The sequence below is a fragment of the Cryptomeria japonica genome, chromosome 9, assembly GCF_030272615.1.
Source record: "Cryptomeria japonica chromosome 9, Sugi_1.0, whole genome shotgun sequence".
NCBI classification, from domain to species: Eukaryota; Viridiplantae; Streptophyta; class Pinopsida; order Cupressales; family Cupressaceae; genus Cryptomeria; species Cryptomeria japonica.
In genome coordinates, this window is record NC_081413.1 from 714,635,176 (window position 1) to 714,652,155 (window position 16,980).

Here is a 16,980-nt window from a genome sequence, read left to right on the forward strand (position 1 = left end):
TCAGAGATGCTTTCCAAAAACAGGAAATAGATTGGGAAATCACTTTTGTTGTATGTGCAGATTATTTGGAAGGATTAGAATTCAGAGTCAGCGTGCTGCCACATCACAATAGAAGAGGTTGATCAGATTGTGTCCAAATTCATTGAATTTTCTGCCTCTCAACAGGAGAAGGGGGTGCAATCCTAAAAAATAGCACCTCGTGCCACTTGTCTCACATGCATTGGATATTGATTTTATTTTGGGAAACTCTAATTAGGGTTAGGTTGTCTTAATCTCGACTGTCGATCTTAGATTGATCTTGGCCATTCATTTGATTTTAGAAACTCTATATAAACTCATTCTCTCATTTCATTTCAGTGTGGAGTGATTCATGAAATTGTTTGTAGAGCTACTTGGATAATAAAAAGTTCATTATCAGTATTGTCTTGAAGTCTTATTTGTTATCAAGTGGTTGCATGGTTGCATATTTTCTTCAACACTTAGAGTAGATTTGCTTTAAGTAATTTGTTTTGAAGTTTTTAGATGAATGAAGGATTGATAGTTTAGGTTGGTGAAATTTTTCTCATACTTTTGTTGGATGGATGATTTTCATTCAATGTGTAAAGTTAGCCCGAGCTTTTGATGTGGTGCTTAACTTCTACTTTGAGTAATTTTGTTCAATTGTTGGTATTATTCACAAGTGTGAAAATCTTAAGCACAACCCTAGAAGATTGCACCCGCTTTACGTAGTTGTCCAAGTGGCGAAACAAAGCATTATTACCAATTTCACCCAGTCTTTACCGTCTCTTGAGTTTATAGGAATGCTTAGCAGTAGTTAGAATTCTTGAACCCTCATCCTTTTTATCCCTTTTGAAATCCCAAATTAGAAAATCCAAAAACAAAGAGCATTTATTGATAAATTCGCCTAAGTTCAGCTTGTGAATGATACTAGTTGTCAAGCGTAAGTCCTCCTTGTATTTCAACACACACTACCCAAGAAGCTATCCACATAAAGTTGCCCGTTCACATATATGGACCTTGGAGTCGCCTTGTGGTCTTTCTCACAATCTTGGCACAAGTAGTAATTTTGTTCAGGAGAGGATAGAGTATCCTTGGATATTTTATTCTAATGTTCGGTATATGATAAACGTAAACTAACAGGCTTTTCTATCAATCTCCTCATCAATTCATCCTTTCAATTAGATCCATTGCATCCATTTTAGACCTCTAGAATGCAATGTGAGTCATGCTGGGGGTCACAATAGCAAAGGAAGGAGGAGCAAAGGAAGTGAAATTCGCTCCTGAGAGGGAGCAATGGAAATTTTCTCACACTTAGTCAAATTTTGCATTAGGCCAGGCTAAAGATCAAACTCGTTGCTCGACCAAGGCTTCACATTGCTATTCGTGATAATCAAGGGTATTTTAGACCTCCTAGATGGCAAAGGAAGGGAATTCGCTTCTATGAGGGAGCAATGGAGGTGGATTTCACTCCTAGGAGAGAGCAAAGGAAATTTTCATGTACTTAGTTAAATTTTGCCCTTTCAACTTGCCTCTCAATGAAGTATGATCATATCACTTGGATGAAGAAGGAAACTTTGCATGATTGATGAAACTTGATCCAAGGTATGCATCCATCAAATCTCCTTGCTTGTCATGTTCAAATCGACACTTGACACCTGGTTCCATGGAAGAGCAAAGGAAATTACGTAGTCAACTTTTTTCCAACTGACCTTCCTTACCTACTATGCTCAAATTGACATCACTCGACCTTTTTCCAACCTAAGGAGGGAGAAATGATTCAACCATTGCCTAGCCACCTGATAAAGTGCACTTCTTCAAACAAAAGGGGTAATAGCAAAAGACCTTACTACTACCAATAGCTAAGGTAAGACAACTAACCAAGAAAGCGAAAAAGTGGGGGTCCCCATTTGCAATGGGGCGATGTGTGAATACGTCAGTCATTGCTCATGAAATGAGTCTTGCGAAAGCCAAACAAAGAAATTCAAGAGCTTGCTCAAAGAAAATCATTGTTTAGAACTACCCGCAAGACTAAAGGTGAATGTTATAGAGTTATTATTCATAGTGGAAGTACTAACAACCTTGTATCTACCGAAATGGTTGATAAACTAGGCCTAAAGAAGACAACACATCCAACTCCATACAAGGTGTCTTGGCTGCAAAAAGGACATCAGGTATTGGTAAATGAACAACCTAGTGAAGTTTCTAGTAGGAAGTTACAAAGATTAGGTAATATGTGATGTGGTACCAATGGATGTCTATCATGCTCTTTTAGGTAGACCTTGGTAGTTTGACAGAAAAGCAATTCACGATGGAAGGAGTAATACATATACTTTTGAAAAGGAGGGAAAGCAGCACACACTCATACCTCTTAAGGATGAGAATGCAACTTAGGAAGTCAGTCCTAAAGTGTTGATGGTAAGTGGAAAATAATTCTTACATCAAATTAGAGATGAGGAGGTAAGTTTTGCATTAATTGGTAAGACAGGGGCAATCATTACTAGCACAAAGTAGATTGATTTGCTTGAAGAAATTCAAAATTTGTTGATATTGTCATGGATGACTTTCCTAATGAATTACCTCTAGTGGGAAGCATTAGCCATCATATAGATCTCATTCCAGGAGCCAATTTACCAAACAAGGCAGCTTACAAGATGACTCCAAAGGAAAATGAAGAAATCAAGAATCAGGTACAAGAGTTGTAGGACAAAGGACTAGGTAGTAAGAGAAAGTTTGAGTCCTTGTGCTGTTGCAATAGTGTTGAGTCCAAAGAAGGATGGAAATTGGAGAATGTGTATAGACTCAAGAGCCATCAACAAAATCACAATCATGTATAGATTTCCTTTGCCTCGAATTGATGATTTGATAAGTGTTGCAAAATATTTTTCTAAGATACATTTAAAAATTGGATATCATCAAATAAGATTCAGGGAGGGTGATGAATAGAAAAACCATTTAATGCTAATGATGGGCTTTATGAATGTCTAGTGATGCCATTAGGGTTAACAAATGCCTCAAGTACCTTCATGAGATTCATGAATGAGGTACTAAAGGAATTCACAGGTAAATTTGTTATTGTCTACTTAGATGATATTGTGGTTTATAGTCATTCAAAGGAGGAGCACCTTAGACATCTCAAAATGGTTTTGAATAAGCTACACAATGAGAAGTTGCAAATTAATCTTAAAAAGTGTACTACTTTCACGAAGACAAAATTAATCTACTTGGGATTTGTAGTATCACAAGAAGGCCTAAATATGGACAAGGAAAAGGACAAAACCATAATAAAGTGGCCTACTCAAAGGAATGTCTTTGAGGTAAGAAGTTTTTATGGTCTAGCTAGCTTCTATAGGAAGTTTATATGAAACTTCAATGGAATTCGTGCTCCAATTGTGGAAACAATTAAGGGAAATAAGCAGCCATTCCAATGGACCAAGGAAGCTGAAACAATCATTTACTTAGGAAAAAGATTACAGATGAACCTATTTTAGCTTTACCTGATTTCGGTTACCTTTTCTAAGTGGAATGTGATGCTAGTGGGATTGCTGTAGGTGCTGTCTTAAGTCAAGAAGGTAAGTCGATTGCTTACTATAGTGAGAAACTTAATGATTCTTGCCATCTAGCCCACTCGAGATTCACCACCATTAGTTGTAGAGGATCATGCACCTCAAGCATCCTCTCCAAAAAGATGAAGTAAGTGGTATACCTACATTCATTAAAAGAATAAAAAAATTAAGTGGCATACCTATATTCAATGTTCATTAAAATAAAAAATTGGAAGCTTGATACAAAATTAAGTGGCATACCTTGTTTCAGCAAGTTTGAGGAACTCCTTTGAAAATGATCTAAAGAGAGCAAGTGAGGTGTGGTAGTTACAAATGAACATTTGAATGTCTCTAGCTTTTGCCACCACTTGCTTCACCCAATCTAATTTTCCTATGTCTTTCAATGCATGAACACATGGGGTCCAAAAGATGTGCTTGTAAGCACCCTCCGCCATCAAACCTGCTGATTTGCACACACGTGCTGAATTAGTGATCTCCTGTACAACATTAGCAGCCCCAACCTCTTCAATGGCATCTCTCAAAATGCTAAACGGGGACTTTGCATCCTTACACTTCCCTGAAAAATCCACGACTTTTAGAAAATAAGAACCAGTAGGGCATGTGACAATGATATTGATGAGTGGCCGATGTCTAACATTAGTGCACCCATCCATCACAAGAGAGCAACCAAACCTCATCCAAGTTCGCCTCATATCCTTCATTAGCACATTAACCTTGGAATACTCTTTTGTCTAGGAGAGTAATTTGTAGCTTATGATCTCTAGGAGGTGTGAATGTGGGATTGATAGTGTCTATATCTTTGATCATTTGTTTGAAGTAAGAGGAACGTGCCACACAAAATGGGATGGCATTAGCAAAAAAGAATCTAGCAATGGATGTCTCTATGGCGTCACGTCCTTGTGCATTAAACAAAGCTTCTACTGATCCTCCCTTCTCACTACCCATCTTCCTCTTTCCTCTTGTCTCAATTTGACTACTACTACCAATAGTGGATGTCATAGGCCCAAATGTTTGTGAACATGCAAAAGAAGGTGCCGGTAGTGCCACACCTTGTTTCCCCATTTCTACCTCCCTACACAATCTATTGCACTCTATCCTCTCCTCATCTTTTAGTTCTGGACAAGCTTTGACCCCATGGCCTGGAACACCCAAAAAATGAGATTTTACCCTTGTGTAGCTGCCCCTAAAATTTGTCAAACAAACATGACAATCCTACACCCTACCCCCCCTCGACTTTCTTTTCCTTTCACCCCTAGGTGTAACATATTGGAGAAGAGGGTTTTTTTTATTGAAAGGGCCCTTTGCATATGTTTCCATAATTCTTTTAGGGCATTTAAATATATTAAGTTGCTGCCCACTACTTCTCTCAGCACTTCCACTTGCATTTCCACCAACCACTTCCACTTCATTCTCACTACTACTATCGCCCTCACTGCTGCTCATTTTTTTTTTTGAGTTTGAATGAAAGTTTAAATTGATAAAATACAAACCAAAAAAAGAAAAGAAAAGAAAAGAAGGCATTTCTCTCATTTCATTCATCAAATTTTGAAAAAAAATGGAAAATAGGAAAATGGAAGGATGAAACTTACCTCTTCAAGCTTGAGGGAAGATACTTGCCCTATGTTGAACCACTTTGTCTTTTATTCACTGCACCTCCTCTTTCAATGCCTTTTGTCAATCCCCCTTGCTGCTCCAACTGTTTTCTTCACACAAAAATAACCAAATGAGTCAAAATGAGTGAAGCAATAGCTTTAGGGTGTTTTTGGAGGTAGGGGCCCTCATTAGAAATTTTTTTTTAGGAAAATGGAAGAATGAAACTTACCTCTTCAAGCTTGAGGGAAGATACTTGCCCTATGTTGAACCACTTTGTCTTTTATTCACTGCTGCACCTCCTCTTTCAATGCCTTTTGTCAATCCCCCTTGCTGCTCCAACTTTTTTCTTCACACACAAATAACCAAATGAGTCAAAATGAGTGAAGCAATAGCTTTAGGGTGTTTTTGGAGGTAGGGGCCCTCATTAGAATTTTTTATTTTTTAATTTTTTTTAATACAAATGTTGTGTTTTTTATGTTTTTAAGCTACTAAAAAAGGCCCCAGCCGTGGGGTACGTCTGGCCGTCCCCGGGAAGGTCGAGGGACGCCCCCCACGGCTGGGGCCAACATCCCCCCGTTTTTGAGACGTCTCTAGAATATTTTCACATATTGGGGACGGGGGGAAACGTCCCCTGGTCGTCCCCACGTCCCGAAGACCGGGACGGGGGTTTTCAGGTTGGGGACGTGTCCTTTGGTTATTTAGCCCCTTACCCATGCTAAAGGCAGTTCTGATGAGGCCATTAGGCCGAGGTGGAGGTTTTTTTTTGAAGGACTTAATTTTTATAAACTTACTTTTTAAATGAGGATGGCCAGCCATATCTAAGATGGTTGGGGGATGTCACAGATTTTCCTGCTTTTCTTGGGGATGATAGGCTGTCCCCTTTTGGTTTTCTGGGACATCCCAGGTCCCTTGACCCCCATCCCCTAGGTCCCTTGACCCCCATCCACAGAATATTTCAAAATGGTGACACCCTAAAATATGTTGGGGATGTCCTCCTTGGGTTTCCTTGCTTGAAGCAGAAAGAGGAAAACATTAAAAAATAAAGCTCATTGTTCGTAAAGGTTAAGATGGAAAACCCAGGATTCAATGTGCAATTGATGACAATGATCATTTCACAAAAAAATTGCGTAGCTCGGAGAATCAAACTGTTGACGTGTATTTTGTACACTATCAAACACAGAATAAAATACCCAAGGGTACCTTATCCTCTCTTGAGTAAAGCCTCTAAATGCTGAAGATATCGCGAAAAGGATCAATCAGGGTGACTTCAAGGTTCTTCGTTGTAGGATCTCTACGTGTGGATAAGCTCTCTGTGGTATGATGTGATTTGCTGGAATCATAAGGGGACTTACACTTGATGACTGAACTTCTGATTTGCTTTGAATATTGTTGGAACACAGGATTTTACTAGCTTTGATTTGAAAAGAAGGAAAAAAGACGAGGGCGAGGAAAGGATCTAATCCTAATACTAAGAATGTAGGAGCAATGAATGATCTTAGATGAAATTCTAACTAAGTCTTGTTTTGACATCCCAGGACCATCTCCACAAGGTTAGTGCGATCTTCGAAGGAAAACTTTATGATGTTCAAATCATCACTGCAGGCATAGACACCATCAGGTTGATGCATATCAATGAAGAAGTGACAATTGAAGTTAAGCTTAAGCTGAATGATTCCAGTTGACTACACAAGGCAAGTCTGCAATCAACAAACTGCTAGTAGTATGGATATACGAATTCCACCATCAATCAAGCACATTTCTTCCACTCATCTAATAACATAAAATCAAATATGAGAAGTATAGAGACCATGCAAATTGTCGAATCGACCCATAAATTTCACCATTTCTTCAATGGAGTTACAAGTCTTTTACAACAACATCTTGGCAACAATCTTTGCCTTCTCTCTCTACTCTACTCTAATTGCTATTCTATCAACTAGCTAATCACCTTCTAACTACTCTCTATCTATCTTCTATTAACTGTTTCTATATTTTTTCCTCTTTACAAATGAAATGCCAGGGCTTATATAGTGCCCTCAATACAATTTGATGGCTGAGATCAATTTGAGATCAATGGCCAAGATTCAACAATGAAAACCCTAATTAGGGTTTGTTACAACCATTACATAACATTTAATGCTCGACCAATGAAATAATTGTATTAATTGGACACATGTCTTCTCTGGAGAATTCGACCAATAGATAGCCGGGGTAGGTACATCGGAGTTTGCGCCATCTCCCATGAGTTAGGTACATTGAATCTGGACATGCTGAGGTGGACCACACTGACTGGAGAAGTGATGACTAGGATGCCACCTCGTCTGACACTCGTAACTTGGTAGATATTCAACTTGATGTTGTTGAGAAGCTAGCTTTAATTAATTCATCTGGAACTATCTGCTTCTTCAACAAACCCTTGCTCTAACTCGTTTCGTCTTTGATGTGCAGGATGATTGATGTACCTCGCCTTGGAATGCTGGATTGGAAGAGGTTATTCCTGATGATGCTTGACCGAAGAAGGTCGTCCTTGTCGATGCTAGATTGGAGGAGGTTGCCCTTATCCTTGCTTGATCTTCTTGGAGGAGACCGTCCTTGATCTGGCTTGATTTTCCAACTCCGGGATCTCCACTTGATGCCTACACAAAATATTAAAGTTAGTCTTTTGAGCATCAAACCTCAAAGCATGAATATTTAAGACCTTTCAAAGGTAAAACTTTAAAAAAGTCATGATAAATCAAGAATTACACATTTTCAAATTAATAATGAATGGAAATTGGATTTTCAAGACTTAGATTTTACAAAATTGCAATGGGATCACAATAAGTCTTGAATAAGAACTTCAAAATGATTCTTCATACCTCCCTTTTGAGTATTAAACTCTAAGAAATGATGCAAAAATAGATGAATTTCGCTAGGCAAAGTGTAGATCATAGCCTCCTCTTGGATGGATCACGCCGCCTCTAGCTTCAAAAGAATTTCGCCCTCCACTAGCTTCTCCACACTTAGTAGAAATTCGCTCCACTCCAGCTAGATTTCGCACCTTCAATTAGCTCTCCAAATTCGCACTTGAAAGGATGATTGAATGATTTGAATTGTGAAAAAAAAACAAAAAAACCACCTCCAATATATAGAGCGCTCACCTTCCACTTACCCACGAGGCCGACCTAGCAAATAAAAGGTGAAATAATAAATAAAACCTCAAAAGGAGTAGGCCGACTTGTCAAATAAAGGCAAAATAATGCCTTGTGCGCTCAACTTTTAATTTTTAATTTCACAAAAATTAATTTTAAATGCCTTTATAATAGAAATTCGATTCTTTTTTTTGAGGCCCAAAATTAATTTATTAAATGCCAATTTAATTAATTTTTTCAAATATTCCAAAGTTAGCAATTTGGCATCTAATGCGATTTGGAGGATATTAACGCCCAAATATGGTAAAAAATAATGAATGCCATTTACCTCGCTCTGGTCCCTTGGAGAGGGACAGGAGCGATTTTCACTTTTGCTCTTATTTCTTCGTCCTTTAATTGCCAACTTTCGTTGTGGGACAAACAATGATCGCTTCGTTCATTCTATGCATGCTTAACTTGTTTTTGCAAGGCAAAATTGGTGTTCTAAAGATTTTCACCCTGGTCCTCCAGTGAAGGACAAGAGCGCTTTTTGCATTTTAGGCTAGGATTATCAAGTTTTGAAGGCAAATCTTTGTTCACCACGCTTTAGAAGATCCTTTCCTATCTCGCACAACCTTGCCTTAGCGTAATTTTGGAGGGAAGTTATTGGTTTTGTAAAAATCGCCCTGGTCCTTCAGTGAGGGACATGAGCGCTTTTGAGTCCTTGTGCAAATTCTTGATCACATTAATCTTCAAATTACCCTCCAGGCATAGAATATCACATTTCACTCCTCCTTGAGCCTTGGAAACAAAAATAGCATCTCAAAATGTAAGGTAAATGGGCATATTTGGAAATTTCGCCTTGGTCCCTTGGAGAGGGACAGGAGCACTTTTGCCAATTGTCATCAAAATTTGCAACTCTTGCATCTCGATTCCACCTCGAAGCATTTTAAACATCTTTTCAAACCTGTGCCTTGGCCTAGATTTGTCCAAAATTGGCGAGAAAGGCTAGATAACATGTTTTTCGCCCTGGTCCCTTGGAGAGGGACAGGAGCACTTTTTGCAATTTCAAGCCTATCCGTCCTTTGCTAGCTTTCCAAATTATCTTCAATGGGCTAATCATGTCTTCTTCCATTCATTTCAATCACAAACTTGCCTTGGCCTTGCAGGAAATTTACACTTTTTAGAAAATCGCTCTGGACCCTTGGAGAGGGACAGGAGCACTTTTTACATCTTGGTGTATTTCTTTGTTCTTTAAACCCCTCAATTGCGTCTAAGGGCATAAAACATCATTCGTCCTTCCCATCCAAGTCAAGTTTTGCCATAAAATATCAAACAAAGAGGAGAAACTTGAAAAAGCGCCATGGTCCTTCAGTGAGGGACAGGAGCACTTTTTGACTTTTTGAACTCTCTATCAGGATAATTTTTATGGAATATAACATTTAAGTATTTCTTATACTTTAAGTTATATTCCATATATACTTTCAGGATGTTTGAGAGTGGTTTCAGACCTCCAGGAGCTATATTGCAAAATCTAGTTTTTTGAGGTTTTTCAGTTTCCAGACTTAGTCAAATTTCAGGATCAGGACATTCCAGACTTAGCCAAATTTCAGGATCAGGACATCACTCCAGCAGGACCTGCTATCCTATTGATCTCCCCGACAGCACTCAAAAATGCAAAGGCTAACGGACAAAACCCTAAAAGACCTAGAAAACAAACCCTAGAAAGCAAAAAAAGCAGGGGTCCCCATTTGCAATGGGGCGATGTGTGAAAACGTCACAACACAAACCTGTGGTGTACTTGAACATAAAATTGTCACAAAACAACAAAATGCTCTTAGTTAAGGTGAAGATATCTGTTGATCTTCTACTGCAGAAATAAGAAGGTTTTAGTTCTAGGACTGGGAATTGATCCATTGATCTCTCTGAAAAGTATAAAATGGAGAATTTCAAAGCTGATGGTTAGAGATGTCTCAGTTAAACAAAATAATCATCTGAGCACTCTTGTCAAGTATGAGCTTATTACTATTGCCTACAGAGGTATAATTAATTCTAGTAAGTCGTCTCTTCCATTCAAGACTTTAATGTTGCACTTCCTGTTAAAGATTGTAACTTCAGTAGATATCATTCCTGCCGTGTTTATGGATTTCTCGAGCTCTACATTTGTTTCTTGGTTTTCTTCATCGATAGTTGGAAGCTGGAAAGTGTTTCGGTTACATTCTTCGTCTGTCCCTGCTCATATTACTTGTATCGGATTCTATGTATGCTGCCACCGACCTTGCTCTAGCTGGAAATGTGTTTCTTTTCTTCCGCTGAAGTTCACTGGCTCGTGGTGTTTGTCGGTGTATAACTGTCATCTTCCATTATGCTTCGCTTTCCATCTTCTTCTTTGTGAGTTTTATCAGGTCTTGATGTGTGCTATTTATTGATATGCCGAGGGTCATAATGAAGGTGATCGATATTCTATTTTTGATGAAAATCTCAGGACTTGGATGCTGTGACCTTGCATCTTCTTTAGTCTTCCAATATAATTATCTATGTTCGGCTGTGTTCATTGGTGTGTGAAGATTTGATCTATTATCATCTTCTTCAACCTTATTTTGTAAGCAGGATTCTGATAGTCTTCTTCTATTTAAGCATTATCAATCATTGTTAAATGATTGTCTACTAAGTGTGAGAGTTATGTACTTATCTTGAGCATTCAATAAAATCTATTTTTTGGTGTGGCTGGGTTTTTCACCCTCAGGGGGAGGGTTTTCCCAGGATAATTTGTTGTGTATCTTGTTCTCTTAAGTTTTCTTAGTTTCTGTTATCTGAGTTTTGTAGCTTTCTGGTTCTATTTTAACACTTCCAATTCTGACTACCATCTAAATTATTGTTTTTGTTTGTCATTGTTACTGCAAAGGATTTCTCTCATTGAATGGTCCCTGGGCATATTGGGTCAACATATCTGAAGGTCAATCGAAGGCAAAACCCCTAGTTTCCTCACCTTTTCACCCTCTCCCACTCCATGCCTATTTCCTCTATTTTGTTGTACTCTTATCTTGGAATTTTAAAAAAAGCAATGTAAACAAAACAACATTTTTTTTATCCCAATGCAAGTGCAATCATGAAAAGGAGCAATTCTTTAGTCTACAAGCAAAATAACAACTTTTTAGCCCATTGCAATTGCAAACAAAACAACAATTTGAAGTTCAATTTGAAGTGAGAGAAAACAGCAAAAACCGTGAATAGTTAATCATGAGAATAAAAGCAAGCACGCCAGCATATTTATTCAACACATTTTAATTCAACCTTTGAACATACATGAAAAAGAAAAGTCATTTCTTTGCACAATGCAAACACAAAGTTAATATGAGTTAATAGTGGATATCTTGAAAACATGGTGATAGTTGACCTTCTTCTGGCTGCAAATTATCTTCTTTACTATGCTATTTTCTTTGTTGTTGCCTGTGCAAAATGAAATGGGTTTATGGTTTAGGAGTTGCATTAGGGTGGCAGACCTTGGGGGCCCACCCTTTTTAGATTTTTAATTTTTTTGTTTTCAAGTGTTTAAATATGTTTTTTTTGGAAACAAGCATGACAATTATTGGGGATGGCATGACGTCCACAAGGTGTTTCTTCAAAGGGGGAGTTTCTAATATCCTGCGTACATCCACTGATTGCATACAGAGGAAGGGGGACAAGTTGAGGGGAAGAATGTTTCGTCCGTCTCTGGGATGTCTTGGATGGCTCCTAGACCCAAGGGATGCACTTCTGCATATCCTTGAGAATAAGTTTCAAAGTCCAGTATCCGCAATCACATGAAAATTAGATTTGAACTCTGGAGATGCAACGTGTGCCCTGGAATTTTGTTCTCTAGTAACATCATCATACTGAAAAGAGAATATTTCTCTCTAGAAACTAGTCAGACCAAAGGGTGGTCGTACCTGCATCTAAAGAGCTGATTTTCACCTGAATTGACCCTTGTAAATCCAAAAACACCGGATTTTGTGATGCATAACAAGAAGCCTTCTGGACAGGCCAAAACAGACGCACTGCAGGAAACATCTAAAAATGGCATAAGTGGAAAAATGAAAAATAAAGCATAATTTAAAAAAATAATAAAAAACCAAAACCAAAATTTGCCTTAAAGATAAGCATTAAACGTTTAGATAGAACCAAAACAATTCTTATGGAGTCACCGCAATGTGTATGAACATTTGCACAGGAAATGGCTAATTGAATAGAACAACTTGCATAAGCTTCAAGCTACTTTGACAGATGTTGCTTGACAAGGCAATTTCAAAGCTTGGTAGGACCTTCAAGATTCTTTAGAGGGTGAATTGCAAATATTAAAGGTGGATAAAAAAAAAGTTTGTCAATGAAATCTATATTTAAATGCAGTTTAACATATTCGGTGCACAGACAACATATGAGCTGGAAAAAATGGTGGATCATTAAAGGTTGCATCATGTTACACCTCTTTTTATTAATTCATCTAATGGATTATTCAATTTATATTTTGTTTATACTAATGGAAATTTGTGGGTTTGTCTTTTTCTTCTCCCTTGGAAATGAATATGTTCCTTCTTGTGGTGATATGAATATAGTGTGTTTAATGAATGAGACCTGTAAGTTTAAATCTGTGTTGGAATCTTCATTTAGATCCTCTTTAGTTAATGCATAACACCATGGAAAAGTAGTATTTAACTATCAAATTGTTCAGACAGGATCAAAATGTAACAACTCTGCCCAGCATAATGTATCTTGTGGGGATGTTTGGACTGAATACCATGAGATGAGCTGTGAGAATTTCCAAGCAGTTGCCACGAATAGAGTATACACAGCAGGAACTATTCTTGATCTACTTCGATCTGTTGCACCAAAGATGATGCAGCGAGCAGATGCCCACTTTTCTCATGGAATTGCCGACAATTTGGATGACCCAAAATATAATCACTACAGATACTGGTCCAATCCTCTTGAGACGAAGTAAGTGTAGTAGTATTTGACATTTTACATGGAGTTAGGTTGGCTTGTATTATCATTTACGTGGTGAAAAGATATATATACCAAATAAGTTTCTCCAAGATTTTGAGTTGTTAATTTCACTCGCAAGTTTAAGCATTTATTTTGGTACCAATAGCTGGACCACTGCCCCATGGTATTGTCTTTTTGCTTACAGAAGAGCTGTAATAGAAAAATCTGTCATAGTTGCAATCTTTTGCCAGCCCTAACACTGTTTGGGACGCTTTTGCAAATGCATTATGCTTTTGACACTGAAGCGTTAATATCGAGTTGACACATTTTAGTTTCTCATTTGTGTGCAGGCTCCCAGATGCTCCTGAAATGGAAATATTTTCTTTGTATGGAGTGGGTCTTCCTACCGAAAGATCTTATATTTACAGATTATCTTCTTCTGAAACGTGTTATATACCTTTCCGAATTGATGGTTCAGCTGATGGAGACTCAAATAGCTGCCTGAAAAGGGGTGTGTACTTGGTTGATGGGGATGAAAGTGTGCCAGCCTTGAGTGCTGGATTCATGTGTGCCAAAGGTTGGAAAGGGAAAACAAGGTTTAACCCTTCAGGGATGGCAACCCATATAAGAGAATACGTGCATGTCCCCCGTACAAATTTATTAGAAGGGCGAAGCATGCAAAGTGCTACTCATCTTGACATTTTGGGGAACGTTGCCTTAATTGAGGACATCATGAGGGTAGCAGCAGGTGAAACAAGCAAAGAGATGGGCACTAATAAAGTGTACTCTGATATTCTGAAATGGTCTGAGCGGATAAATCTTCAGGTTTAATGAAACATAATGTTTAGTTAATCCTCTCATGGATTTGCTCTGATTTTCTTGGTTTAGGATGAAATCTGAAGCATGGTGCTTGGAAATTTAATTTTCATTCATAATTCTAGTGATATGCGTTACAATTAAGCCGAGCTAGTCAAAATTCAGGTTTTCCCAATAGAACATTAAAAAGGATAAATGGAATAGTTAAAAAAGAGTTAATAATTTGTACTATGTCACCACAAACTACTTAGTTTGCTTTGAATCTAGATCAGGTTGCATATAGAAAATTTTGGTATGTATAACCCTTTAGATGTTTTGGTGACCCTAAATCTCGATAAACCTAACTTAAATCTTGTTATCATGGTTACTCTGTTTTTTCTAGGTACACAATTCAAGGTACACAGGAATGTGTCAATCTGAATGGTGAGGTTTTGACATGATATTTTAACATAAAGTTTGAGTACATAAGCCAATGACTAGGCAAAACATAAGGAATTAATTTTTTTTACATAAGACCCAAAGGTCAAATACAAGAGTACATAGAATACAAACTGAAACCTTAATAGGTGCTCCCAACATTATCTCCCTTGAGCACACCACGGGCGAGAGCATTGCCAGAGTCCTTATAAACCCAACCACAAAGCTTTACACTCCCTTAGAATTGTTGCTAACATGAAGCATACTTGATCTAGCACGAGGATGCCTAACAATCCGAAACTGACAAGCGTAATGGAATCCGTGCAACATTATATCTCTAGTCTAATTAATGTAACAATATCCTAATACGATAGAGTATGAAACAATAATCAAAATTAGCAATATAGACGAACTAGATTTGGCCAAAACATCTTTTAAGTCGTTTGTTGATAGATAGATATAGGGTGATAATCTATCTGCTTTGTTTCTCCATGTTTGACACCGTCCAAAAACACATAAAACACATTGAAGACACATGAATGCAACCATGCATCTATGTTTCTCCATGTTTGACACCATCCAAAAACACATAAAACACATTGAAGACACATGAATGCAACCATGCATCTATTTTTGAAGTCGAAGAATTATCGAATCACACAATGTATCAAGAACTAGTACAGATCCATAAATTTATGAGAATGATTATGGATCGAAACAATTTCTTACAAGGCCCCTCCTAGCTGAATTGTAGGGTGAGCCAAGTAAAAGCACAATCTTTGCATAACTATTTGTTAATCTTTCTGAAGATTTAAATGCTAAATCATAAGCCAGCCCTCCCCTAGTTGAGTTGTAGGGCGAGCCAAGGAAAAGCACAACCTTTGCATAACTATTTGATAATATTTTTGAAGATGTGAATACTAAATCAATCACAAATTTTTTGTTAATAACAATCATTAGTTATATGAGGTTCAATGTATGTCCAATACTCCAAATAAATATAATCTAAGCTTCTATGGAAAGACAACCATAACTGAATCAACATCAATTTCAATATATTGCATGGGTGGAACTTTCATGTAAGAAGTAATGATGACAACTCTTACTAAATAATCATCATATTATTATTAATTGAACAAGATATGGATTTTGACACCTTAATTCTAAGTCATTCCAAGAGTATTCTATTTTGTTTTATAAGAATATTACCATAATACAAAGTATCAATTTGAAGTATGATAAATATATGAAAAATCATAACTTTTTTTTTATTGTGGCAGGGTATTCTCGTGACTCAACTTAGAGCCTACCCCTTTGCCTTGGTCTTATTTATTGTCAAGTTGGGGATAGGAAGGGGTGAGTTGAGACGAGGCCAATTCCTTGTGTTTGCATGCAATAGCCCATAAACCACACGCATCAGGTAAGCTTAGGCCTCAGACTTGAACCTAGAACCAATGGGGAGCAAAACCATGACCCAAGCCAACTTTGCTACTTGTGTGAGCTATATGAACAATCATAATTAAACTATAACTTAGCTAATAATGTCACTAGGGTATAATCATTTATCTCTTAGATATTTAAGATTGTCTAATGTTTTTTATTACTTGTGAATCACTATTCACGTGTTAACCAAAATTGGCTAAAATGCTTTTCTAGAGATCTATGAACAAAAAAACAAAAAAAATTAAAAGGTTTTGTCAAAGATATTATCATATTCCTAAATCTCAACTAGTTATTACGTCGAGAGGCGTAACACTACAATGGCACCCACCTAGCTTTCTTATCCGTGCCATTTTAATGACTAGACAATGGATAATTGAAAATAAGTTAAAGACTAAAATCTAAATTAAAAAGCAACTTCCTATTATTAGTATTTATTAAATGCAAACAAAATTATATATTTTAAAATGTGATTTAAAATAAACTTCTATTTTTTTTCATGCAAATCATTTCATATTCTAAAATAAGACTAAATTTAATTGGCTAATTGATCACAACATTGCTATTTCACATAGTTTAATCAATTATAACATTGTTATCATTGCATATTAATTAATTAATTGAATCATTGTTTACATTTCCAATAAATTTTGTGAGATAAACCAAAACATAAACAAATTTTCGTCTCTTTTCTTCTAGCCTTCTATTGCTTTCTAGGAATAAGTGTGTGTTGTTTAAGTTTGTACTTGTTTATGAGTTTCACAAACCATTGTTTTGAATCTAAGATTCATGTGAGAAGAATTTATTGATTCATGAATTCCAATGCTTTAAGTATTAATGGTGTTGGTCTTTAGTTGCATGTTGACTTATTCCCACTAAAAAAATTAAGAGAAACCTTCCATTAATACAATACACACCTTGTCTAGCATACCTAAAAACCATTCCCCTCATAACTTTGATGATGAGGATGACCCTTCAATTCAAGTGTCTAAAGAATAATTGAAGAAGTTGGACATGGAATCAGAAGAATTTCAACAATTTATGAGTATAGAACACTTGGCTAGAGAGGCAGTCCCCCT

At 37.1% G+C, this 16,980-nt stretch overlaps 1 protein-coding gene across 2 annotated transcripts in view; it reads left to right on the plus strand.

Annotated features, from left to right (window-relative positions):
- Nucleotides 1-14,188, plus strand: part of LOC131048539 (phospholipid:diacylglycerol acyltransferase 1) — a 46,762-nt gene extending 32,574 nt beyond the window's left edge. For both annotated transcript variants that reach the window (XM_057982517.2, XM_057982518.2), the window contains exons 5-6: nucleotides 12,975-13,240; nucleotides 13,579-14,188. In XM_057982517.2, the coding sequence (XP_057838500.1) occupies nucleotides 12,975-13,240; nucleotides 13,579-14,059 (747 nt within the window). In that variant the 3' untranslated portion in view covers nucleotides 14,060-14,188. The remainder of the gene's footprint in view (nucleotides 1-12,974; nucleotides 13,241-13,578) is intronic.
- The last annotated feature ends 2,792 nt before the right edge of the window (nucleotides 14,189-16,980 follow it).